Source organism: Orbicella faveolata, unplaced genomic scaffold (genome assembly GCF_042242905.1).
Source record: "Orbicella faveolata isolate gen_17 unplaced genomic scaffold, um_ofav_v1 contig_27, whole genome shotgun sequence".
Classification (NCBI taxonomy): Eukaryota; Metazoa; Cnidaria; class Anthozoa; order Scleractinia; family Merulinidae; genus Orbicella; species Orbicella faveolata.
The window spans coordinates 6,483,248-6,495,401 of record NW_028301555.1 but is presented as its reverse complement, the minus strand read 5'-3'; the positions used below and the strand labels follow the sequence as shown (position 1 = coordinate 6,495,401).

The window sequence follows — 12,154 nt, the reverse complement described above, 5'->3', positions numbered from 1 at the left end:
TGTTTTTGTTTTAGTCATAGTTAATATAGGGGAGTCGTTATGAAAACCGACAATGCTCTTCGTTGTATGTTTTTGTTCGCTTTTGTGGCCTTGACCGTGCACAAAACTTTATCGTTGTTTACTCCGTGCTGAGGAACTAACCAATAGAAACGTGTTGGTTACGTAATTCATGCATAGTGTATGAACGCGAAACAAAAGATTGTCCATGGTTGTGGACCTTCCAACATAAATCTTGGCATCTTTGTTTGCTCCTTTGATGTTTGTTTGGCTTCATAACCAGTCCCCTCTATTAACTATGTTTTAATTGTTTGCTCTAGTTCCTTTTTACGTCAGTCCAGAAATGATCTTTTTTGGACGAAAGTAAACAACTTACCGCAAATTGCTCAAGGCAAATTTATCATTAGTTTGCGCCGAATAAAACAATCAAAATGATAGTTGTATGTTAAAAACTGTCGACACGCGAAATCCCCAATATTCAGTTTAAAGTACAAATTTTAGTCAAAGCGTCACACCTGTGCAAGCAAACCTAGTTGGACCATGTTCAACAACACATCTTTCTATTTTAGACAAAGTTCTTTCGCCCATGTTTGTAACTGGAACGATCGTAAGATTCGCGCAATCGAGAACGAATCTTATCTTTACAATGTTCTTTTCTCAATACCTGTTATTATCACTGTTTTATCACCGGTGGCAGTGGCGGGGAATGCTTTGATCCTGGCGGTAATTTGGAAGAAGAACTTTGCGAGAACACCATTCCATATTCTTCTCAGTGGATTAGCGCTCACGGATTTTTGCACAGGACTACTCTCCCAGCCTTGCTATGCTGCGGCCTCCTTCATGTGCTTGGCTAACCCCAGAGTTCCTGGCGACAAGGCGAAACTTATCACCATCTTAAAAACAACCGGCGAGTGTGGCTCCATCTTCTTTCTTGCCCTCACGGTTCTTCTTATAACACTGATGTCCGTTGAACGATGGCTTCACATGTCGACTAGACGATCCTTCTTCACATCGTGTCGGGGATGTTCCGTTATGATCGTACTGTTACTAATTCCCGTCTCCACAATTGTTTTTCGTGTTTTGGAAAATGAGAGTCGGAAATACAAAAATTACAGGAGATTTGCAATTATTGCACCCTCGTTCACTTGCTATCTTACCACCTCATTTGCCTATTTTAAAGTTTACCGAATCATTCGTTGTCACCAACAGCGAGTCCAAGCAACTTCTCACAACATTGGTCGACAGGCAATAGACTTGGCGAAATACAAGAAATCTGTGGCCTCGATGGTGTATATTTTCTTACTATTTACTGTGTGTTTCTTGCCTTATATCATATTTAGTGGGGTGTATCTAAGCATGCAGGATAGGTTAGAAGTGTACGCCGCCTTAAAAGCGTCTATAGCGCTTACATTTTTCTCTTCTTCACTCAACCCTGCGCTTTACCTCTGGAGAATGAAGGATATTTACAATGGAGCGAAAAACATATTTTGCAGGGGTGGTTAATGAAACTGTCAATGGAAGAGTGTATTGAGCGAGTGTCTCATAGGTACCGGAGATTACTCCGGGTTTTGTAGAGCGTGTAGGAGTATTTCTTCTTCAAAATGGATAGTGATGCTACCCAGTTCATCGCAGGCTGTGGAGAGGGTCTGCGAGAATAAATTACATTGTACATAACTCGGACCTCGTCCAGCACGCCAAATGAAAGACAGTAGGGACTTAAAGTAAATTTAAACTTTACTTGCGAATCTCTCATTAAATCTTATGTTTAGTGACGTTCCTGTTGACTTTGCCGTCATGATTTTCTCAAACCGTCGACGTGGTCTACGTTCTCAAACGCCAAGGACGACCAAGCCTCGGTTTTAGAAGGCAAATTGCAAATTTTATCATGAACAAATTACCAAAGAAGCAAAGATGAAAAGAATACCCACGTGAAAAAAAAACCACCAAGGCAACGAAGGTTTGAGAAACTGTCTCACAATCGCGGCTTGGTGGTGAATTTTGAGCGTGTGTTAAAGCGATTTTCGGGGAAATTAGCTTCAACACTCTTTGTTTGGTTGCTTCTCTTTTTATTTCCACTATTGATGACTTCGGTAAAATACTCACAACGTTCTCTTACTGCTACTCTTGTCTGGTTACAGCAATTACTACAACTACAAGGAGCTAACTCGTCATGTTCCTTTAAAAAGGGACAACCACGTCATCCATCAAATCAATTTCAATCTGTCAATTACGCCAACGTAATGTCACGCGCAGTTCCAATAAGGTTCTATTGCGACTGCGCACCAAGCTACTTAGCATATTTTCCTTCGAGGTTATCGAGGTTGACTAAAACATTTTCTACCTTTATTTTAACCGACTATTCTTAAGTGGTTGACCTAAATAAGGTAACGTGAGCAATATAAAAGTTACAATCTTCGTTATTACCGATTAAAAGTTTAGGATAACACTAAGTTAAAAGATAAAAGTTGTTGTTAAATATTTCATACAACATAAGTGTTACAAGAAATAGGTTTGCAAACTCCCAGCTTCGTGGGCGGGATTTCCAGTTAAAACTATGCATCTTATTAACTGGACGTGCTCTTGATACAAACATCCCCTAACGAGGTGCCGCTGCTATTGTATGGAATCTTTTCTTTATTTGGGTCGAAGTGCGAACTAGGAATAAATTAATTAAACATCCCTATCAAACTCCTTGAAAAGGTCAGTAAAAAGGGCAAGGTTTGACTGAAAAATTGGACAGGAGACTGACAATAAGTTAAGGAGTCTAACGCGACTAATTCCAAAAAGAGCGCTTCCAAAATCTAGATTTCAATTTTTACTTCATTTTCTCGATCGACACCCGTGAGTAAACAAACGAGTTGCTGGACAACGCAGCTGAACCGAAAACATGTAGTGCAGCAACGGTGCTCGCAGAACATGAATGTACCAAGGCATCCTACCAAGAATCGGCTAACAAATTATTTAAATAGATACTACATTCAAAATAGTTAGATTACATGGCACTATTTCCGGTGTAACAACAGTCAAGTAATTTACACATATTTCACTGAAGAACTAGTTCCTAGGAAACGCAGTACCTGCGTACACATCAACAACGATAAGAAAGGCAACATTTTTTAAAGACCTAAAATATTCCAATATTATATTTCGAATGACCCAACACCTATTTCTTAAAACATTACCATTAACCTTTTTACCCATTATTACAACGAATAAATATGGTTGGGAATTTATATCTTGCTTGCATTTTTATTGTTTTACACGTGTGATGTAATCGTGCATAAGACGTATCGTAAAAAGAAGTATTCCATTAAAATAATGCGTTTGACTATAGGCAAGTATTTATGTGCACCTCTCGAATTTAAGTAAGATGCTCTAAAATCAGTTTAAGAAGATCAATTTAGTCTTCCTGTTCTACAAGTTAATATTAATAAATAATTCTCCTTAGTACGATGTTCCGAGAGAAATTTGCAATTTTTTTGTTCTTCCAAAGAACTTGAAAAAAAAAAGAACTTTAAAAGGAACAAGTTTTGAATATCAACCTATAGATTGTTATTCTGTCATTGTATTGCTTTAAAGGTTTATTTAATAAAACAGACAATGGTACGTGTTCTGAAATGAATTTGACATTTTTTTGTTTCAAAGAAATTGAATATAAAAGCAAAGAGTTTAAAAAGGAACGAGTTTTGTATGTTCTGTAGTATAGTATTTTATTTAATCTAGATTTTGTTTATATTTCAACAAGTTTATATTGTGCCCATTGTTACTGCGCACCCTTACTGCGCACGTAATTCACAGCGCAGCGACACGCAACGTTATACGTCAAGCGCGCACAGGGGAAGAAATAAAAGCAAGCATAGGGCTTGGGGGTTATAATTCAAAAATGGCAGGTGAAATTTTGTTATATTATCAAATTTTAATAAGCATGATAAGACGCAACTTTTTGCACAGTTTAAAAAAATTATGTACATAGGGTTCAGAGCCACCTTAAATTTTCAAAAATTTAAGGTGGCTCTGAACCCTAGGTACAGATTTTTATAAAACCTGGCCAAAAGTTGCGTCTTATCATGCTTATTAAAATTTGATAATATATATATATAAAAGTTCACCGCGTCGTTTTGGAATTATAGGCCTTTAAAGCTGTAATTAAGGGTGTTTTTAGCAGGTCATACTTTTGCTATGGTAACCCATTGTCCCACGAAAATGATAACAACGTGTTCGCCAATGACTGGGTATTGTTTTGACACCATGATTGTAACATCAAGTGATAAAGAGCGGTTTTAATTATCCATCAATATCTAACTGCAAAACGCACGGTCTTCAATGTCCCTTATATTCCGAAAACGAGCACGGTGATCTCCAATTCTTTTTTATCTGTACGTAGAAACATATTGGGCGCGAACGTCCTTAAAAAGCTTAATTTTGGCCCCTGTTCCACAAATCGAAAACAATAATTTTTCCAAGACTTGAAAGGAACGGCAGGGTGTTTTGAGAAAAATTATATTTAAAATTTCTACAAAGCTTGAAAAGGACTGAGTTTTGAATGACAAACTTTAGATTGTCATTTTGTCATCGTATTACTTTGAAGGTTTATTTAATGAAGATTTGGTTTATATTTCTACTAGTTTATATTTCAACCAAATTAGGAAGCACAATCAGTCTGGCTACATATTCCACAAATTGCCATCAATAATTTCTCCAAGACTTGTAAGGAACTGTTCTGATAGCAATTATACTTGCAAATTTTTTTTTGCCTTTTAAAGAACAGAAATCAGCGGACATAGTAAAGAAACATCTCTCGGACTTGAGTAATAAACTTGATCACAAACTACAGCCGGTGTTCAGAAGCCGTAAAATTGGCGATGATCTCAAAGTACAAGAGCCAAAACCACCTTTGATCAATCAACAGTGCGTTGTTTATAACTATATATGTGATCTGTGTGATGCAGAATACGTCGGTTACACTAGCCGTCATCTTTACAAGCGCATTGAGGAACACCGATTTACCGCCATCGGAAAACACCTTCAAAATGAACACCGAGTTGATACAGTTGGTGACCTGACTAACAACTTTAAGATCCTAAAGAAATGTCAGGGAAAGTTCGATTGCTTGATCCACGAAATGTTGTGGATTCACAAGAAGAAACCGAGCCTTAACACACAGTCAGACTCCATTCGCGCAAAAGTATTTGTTTAGGCTTTGAACAGACACTGAACTCATTACCAGTGTTTGACACCTCATTGGAATGAACATGAACATTGAACAGCTATCTTAATCTTAATTTATTCAATTTCGCACCTCTACCATTGGTATAAATTAGTTTACTTTTCGCACAAATATTTTTTTAACTTGAAAATGGTGCCAGGATGACACCGAAACGTCGTTGCTCAGTTTTTTCGCTAATCTTTATTGTTAACTGTATTTCCAAATTTAATCTTATAAAATTTTTTTTTTGTTTCAAAAAGCTTGAAAAGGAGTAGCTAGGAGTGAGTTTTTCATGTCAACGTTTAGATTGCTATTTACCCAGGCAGTGAGGCCTGGGTTTAAATTTCGGCTCCGTTTTTTTTTTTTTTTTTCCACGTTCAGTCGCAAATCGCCGTCTGGTCTCTAAAGCGCATGCGCCACCTGTGCATGCGTACAGCACAGGGAATTTACAGAGGTTGTCGTCGAGAAAAGTTAGCACGGATTCCATGATTTCTAGGGCGATGAAATCACATATAAACGAACACACCGTTCAAGGTAGGCCAGCACTAAAGGACGTTAAACGTTTTCGGAACGGGTCGCTGCAAGCCGTACGAAAGATCAATTTAGGAGCGAACATTTTGAGTGAATCATGAGTCATGTTATACCAAAGGAGCCATCAACCGGGGCTATCAACTCTTCAACTTGATAAAAAGCATCTTCAGAAGCGTCTTCGTATTTTTAGACGTGATCGTGAACCAAGCAGAATCCCAGCACGAGCTCAAGAAAGTCTGAGCAACAAGAGCAGAAAGGTTAGAGAATTTGTTTACGAATTCATTTGTTCGAGTACACCTAAGTAAAATGCTCTGAGAAACTTCGTAAAGTATAAATAAAGATAAAATCTCGAACTAAACGATATTCTCTCCTTATTTGCTTGTAACAGAGTTATGTGCCTTAACAAGAGTGAAACTCATGTAGCGAATTATTGTACATTTAAGCTGAAAGAAACTAATGTATGTTGACCCCAGCAAAACAATTCTTGGCTTGCACTGTCACGCAATCCTGACGCAATTAAAAAATTTATTCGAAAACCATTTAGTGGATAAAATCAAGAAATTGTGATGTTATAGGAGATTAATAAAGATGACACTCCTCGAATTTTTAAGTCTGTGCGTTTTCCCAAGCTCAGATATTCGTCGAAATATTTTGCACAAATTTACAGAGACCAGTATGGAACCGCGGTACGCCTACAAATTTGCGGCCGGAAAATATTGTAAACATCTGGAACTTACTTTGGCTATCTAGGCGACTGATTATCTGTACTGAACAAACAAGCATTTACATAAGCACTTTTCCTAATACTTTAACTTCTAAATGGGCTAAAAATCACGAGATAAGTATATATGATTTCGACAACCGCGTTCGTAGGTCTATGCCACGCATCGCCATAACTATGAAATTCAAAATGTCTCGCTTGCTTGAGAAACGCAAATAACAACGACAAAGGCTAAGGAAAATAGACTGAAACGTTCATAGGTTGATATAAGGACCTTCACTCATTTCGCACTCTAGAGACTTGCAAACGAGTAATAAGCTATTAATCGATTCCAAGAAATGCAATCAAAAGCAGAATAGCTTAAGCACATCAATTCGATTGAATTTCGTACAACTTCAAATGCAGAACATTTAGCTCAATTGCAATATAGCTATTGCTTCTCAGTATAACGACTGCCTGGGTACACGCAGCAAAGCGTCTAGTTCGTTATTGTATTGTTTTGAAGGCTTATTTAATGTACATCTTGTTTATATTTCAGCAAGTTTATATTTCAACAAAACTAGGAAGCTCAATCAGTTTGGTCCCCTGATCGACTAATCAGACTTGAGGGAACGGTGTTCTGAGAAAACTTATATTTGCAAATTTTTCTTTGTTTCAAAAAGCTCGAAAAGGAGTGAGTCTAAAATGTCAACCTTTAAATTGTCATTTTCTCATTGTATTGCTTTGCAGGTTTATTTAAAGTACATTTTGTTTATATTTCAATATAATTACAGCTCTTAGCAAGTAGTCAATTTATTTCATTTCACATTGAGCTAAGCGAATTCAAAATTGCATAGATAAAAATTTCAATTCATATATTTCTATGTTTTAATTTTTTATACTTAATTTTTTATTTAATTAATTTACAAACACAATATACATAGGAAAAAAAATAAAGTTTTAAAGAAAAAAAAAAAGACAAAACATGAACACTATTTACATCGTTTACTTAGTTAACCAAAACAAAGAAAACACATCATCAATGCATGTTAATAATATGTTGAAAGGATTTTTGGAAAGCAGTAATAGACTTGTTTTCAAATTTTTTTCTGTATATTTAATTTTTTGTTTAGAATAAGTATGAGAAAACTGTCGAAAGAGAACTTTTCGTCGTGCAGGCAGCTGCAGTATATAGTAAATTTTGCAATTAGAAGCACATAGTTCAAAGAGTATCTATGTTCCGTTTTGTCGAAAACACCGTATAAAATCATACTATTTGATAATGTTAGTTGCTGTTTCGTTTTATTTGTCCACCAGTTTTGAAAAGTCTTCCAAAAAGCTGCAACGGAAGAGCAGTGTAAGAACATATGATCTAGGGAGTGTGTATCAGCAAAGCAAACATATATCGTTGTCAGACATTTTGGCTCTAAAAAGAGACATTTTAGTTGCGAGAATGTTGTGTATAATCTTATATTAAAATATTGTTGTTTTAATGTCATACTTGATCTGGAGAGGTAATTCGTACACTTTTTGGACGGTTTCTAGGTTGAAACCATGTTTTAAGATTTTAGTTTCAGCAGTAGGTGGTACGAAGTATTTCTACAACAGCAAGTTGTACATATATTTGGTGGAAATGGCTTCTTTTCCCTCACCTTCTGGGCATCGCGAAGGAGGATTTTCAGATACTAATCTCCAAGAAGTTTATATAGAATTAATAAGACCGAAGTAGAGGGTGAAAGGCGTTTTGAGTTTAAACTTATAACAAAAGTTTTTAAAGGACACGAATTTACCGTTCTCTTGAAGGAGATCCTGGATTCGTATTATATTTTGATCAAACCAACTTTTGTAGAATACAGGTTTACCATTAATTAATATTTTTTCGAATATTCCAAATTACCTCCTCATAAGTGAGTGAGGTCTCGTTTCTTATAAAATTTTTAGTCATTTGCCATTCTTTCAGTACGTCAACATAAAACGGTGGCAAATTGCCAACCCGTAGTGTGTTAACGTCATAGTTACAATTTGTCAAAAAGTGTAATACTCCATATCTCTCTAGGGTTGCGTTAGAGATGATTTTCCAGGATGCTACGTTTTCGGATTTTATGCGTGGCATCCATGCGACTTTTGAGGCTTTATTCAAGATATTCAAGTCAGTCATTTTGAGTCCTCCATGTTTTCTCTCGCCAATAATAGTTGATTTCTTGATTTTAGAGGGATTCTCATCCTAAGTAAATTTAAAAATTATTGAGTTAATTTCTTTGATTAGTTGTTCAGGCATAACGAGTACTGACGTATTGTAAATTAATTTTGAAAGATCTAACGTTTTACTAATGTTTATCTTACCAAGAAGTATAAGGTTTCTTCTCTTCCAACTCTAGGTTCCGGATTTTCTCTATAAAATTTAACTCCGTTGCTTTACGCAAATCGTATGAGAAAAAAATACCAAGGGCTTTTATCGGGTCTCGTGGCCGGCGAAAACCGAACGGAGTTTCAACGTTGTTTTTCCAACTACCGAGCCACATCCCTTCTGTTTTTGTAGCGTTAATTTCTAAGCCAGAGAGATTTTTTAAGTTATTTAAAAGTACCAGTAGTTCTGGGATGGAATCCTTGTCTCGCACGAAAACCGTGGTGTCGTCAGCATATAAAGACACTTTGATTTCTTTCTCACCAACTTTAATTCCATTTATCGTATTCTTATTTCTAATTGCATTGGTAAGAACTTCGATACCTATTACAAATAGCAATCCGGACAGATGGCAACCTTGTCTGACACCCCTCTCTAAAGCAAAGAATTCTGACGCATGGCCATCATTTAAAACACAGTTTGTAACGTTGTAAAAGATTTTCACCCAGTTTTTAACGTCAGGTCCAAAATTAAACTTGTTAAGGGTGTCGATAAGGAAATCCCATTTAATAGTGTCAAAACCTTTTCGAAAATCAATAAAAGGGGCAACTCCTGGCGCATTTTTCTCGTCTGTATATATGACATTATGTCCAAAATTAAACGAACATTTTCACCGATATAACGGTCTTTAACGCAACTGGTTTGGTTAGGGTTAATAATTTTTGGAAGAACTTTTTCTAATCTCTTCGCAATTATTTTTGTCAGTATTTTATAGTCAACGTTATAAGAGGGGAGATTGGTCTGAGATCCTTCAGTGATGTGGTGTCTTTATTTGGTTTCGGGATCAGTGTAATAATCCCTCTTCTTTGAGAAATTGACAAAGTTCCTGCGTCAAAAGCAAAGTTAAAACTTTTCACCATGTCAAGATGCAGTTCTTTCCAAAAAGATTTATAAAACTCTGCAGGTAATCCATCTGTTTCCGGCGATTTTTCGTTTTGGAAATTATTTAAGGCTTTTAGGCATTCTTCATCGGAGACCTTTCCTTTACACATTTGCTGATCCGTATTCTCTACAGGGGTAATGTTTTCGAAGAAAGCGGAGGCTCTATCGTTTGAGTTTTCAGGGTGCGTAGCCGAAGTGTAAAGAGCTTTATAATATTCCATTTGCCCTCGCAGGATCTCGAATTGATCGTTTGTGACCGTCTGAGCGTTTTAATTTTGCAATTGCCTTTTTGTCATAATTTTATAAGTACGGGTGTTGCGTTCGCCATCTTCGTACCATCTCACCTTACTTCTTAGAATTTCACCTTTTGTCTTGTATTGCATAATCTTCTTTAGGCGTAGTCTGATGCTTTGAATTTCACAAATTATATGTTTGTTAGTTGCATCTGCTTCAGCTCTTTTAAACAGATCAATAATGCGGTTCTGGAGAATAGTTTCAGTGGATTTTCTTTCTCTAGACTTGTTTTTGGAATATTTCACTTTAAAACCTCTAATCTCCATTTTAATCAGATCCCATCTCACATTTAAATCTTCAACATCAATGTACTTTTGCTTGAAGTTTTCTAGTTCTACACGCAACAATGACACGTAAGTTTCATGGTGAAGGAGTGACTGATTAAATTTCCAAAAACCTGGGCCTTTTTCTTGTTTGAGTTCTGCACTTTTAAAGTGAATAAAAATAGCAGAGTGGTCCCTTGCAGGAGCGACAGCGATTGTGCATTTGTTGGTCAGGTTCATTAGCTGTCTGGAAATTAGAAAATAATCAAGACGACATTCTATTTTAAAAGACTTATTTCTTCACGTAAACTTTTCTTCGTTTGGGTCTCGCTGCCTCCAAATGTCAGTTAGCTCATATATATTACATAATTTATTAACTTCTTGAATTACCGGTATTTTCCGGGAGAAAGGATTGTCGCCCTTCTTATCAATGTCAGTCAACGTACAATTAAAGTCGCCACCTATGATTATTGTTTCTTCTTCATCATTTGGTGCCTAAATGTTTACAAGTACAAGTCGTGTATCTGCAAACATCCCGTCTAAAATTATGTATCTACCATTTTTGTCGGTAATTTATTTTTCAATCTTGAAATTTAATTTTGGATGAAAGAGAATTATGGTCCCTTTGCTATGATTTGTACCGTGATTAAAGACAATTTCGCCTCCCTATTCTGCTCGCCAAGTGTTTTCGCATTCTTTTGACTGAAAGTTTCTTGCAAGAAGATGAAGGAGCTGTTTTGATGATCCAGCCACCTAAACACGGCGCGACGTTTTAGCGATTTGTTTAGTCCTCTGACATTTACTGATAGGCCTTTGATATCACAAAGATTAGTCCTTAAGAATTAAAGCAAAGGGTGTTACCACAGATCCCAGATGACCAACAAGCCGCTCATACGGTTCGACAGTTTTCACAGTTTCTGACAGATTAGACTGTTGAAATTTGCATTTTGGAGTTTGATTTTGCATGCTGATATAAAGAACATCCGATTTACATTCTAGATATGTTTGATTGTTTGATAGCATTTGCAAAACATGTGTGGAACGAAAACCAGGAGAAAAATTAAACGTACTTACATAAAATAAAACAAACAACAAAAAAATAACATTGACATTAAAAGGTCTGAAAAGACCTAAACGCGAAGGAATAAATTTAATTTTTCGCGTTTCAGACTGGCTTTTGGCTATAAAGATTATTTTGCGAAATACAAACGACCTTAAACAAACGTAGTTTTTCCTTGGCACTCCGAATAAACATAAACATTTATATCAAAATTTGATAAGCTCTTGATTAGTAGAAACAAAAAGGAAAGAAGAAGAAGGAAGAGCAATGACATCTAGACGAGTCTGATTAAACTTTGTGATTCAGCCTTAGTTGTTTCCACTCCATTTTTTTTTTGGAATTTGATCAAAAGTGTCACACCTTCCGTTTACAATAAGACGGTCTCCAGTAATCGTAGCTCTCGTACCCGCTATCTTTCGTGCTTCCTTCATTGCTGGTACTAATATCGTTTTTCTGATTTTCCGTACAGCTGGAGGCAGGTCCTCGGCAAGGCTATAACGATATATATTAATATATTTCTATTGTAACCTATTTCGTCGATTAGCTTCACGGGACGTCATTCACTACAAAGGAAATATTGTTTTCTCTAAAGGTAAATAAAATGAATGAGATATAGACTAGAAAAGGAAACAAAAAAGTAACTTTCAGCAGTTGAATCCTCCTACATCTGATAAGGCAAAGAAGAGAAAATTTCACCTGCCATATCGAATTCACACTATGTCGCTGTTAAAACCATCAGCAAGAAGGATTTCAGTGAAAGACTAAAGACCTGTTCTTCTGGCTCCAGCTTCATCCACGTACATTAACAAAACAGACC

General features: G+C 36.3%; 1 protein-coding gene across 1 annotated transcript; it reads left to right on the top strand.

The window, feature by feature from the left end:
- The first annotated feature begins 380 nt into the window (after positions 1 to 380).
- Positions 381 to 3,230, top strand: LOC149107362 (histamine H2 receptor-like). The gene has a single exon (XM_089297052.1). The coding sequence runs from the start codon at positions 538 to 540 to the stop codon at positions 1,498 to 1,500; it is 963 nt and encodes a 320-aa protein (XP_089153178.1). The 5' UTR covers positions 381 to 537; the 3' UTR covers positions 1,501 to 3,230.
- The last annotated feature ends 8,924 nt before the right edge of the window (positions 3,231 to 12,154 follow it).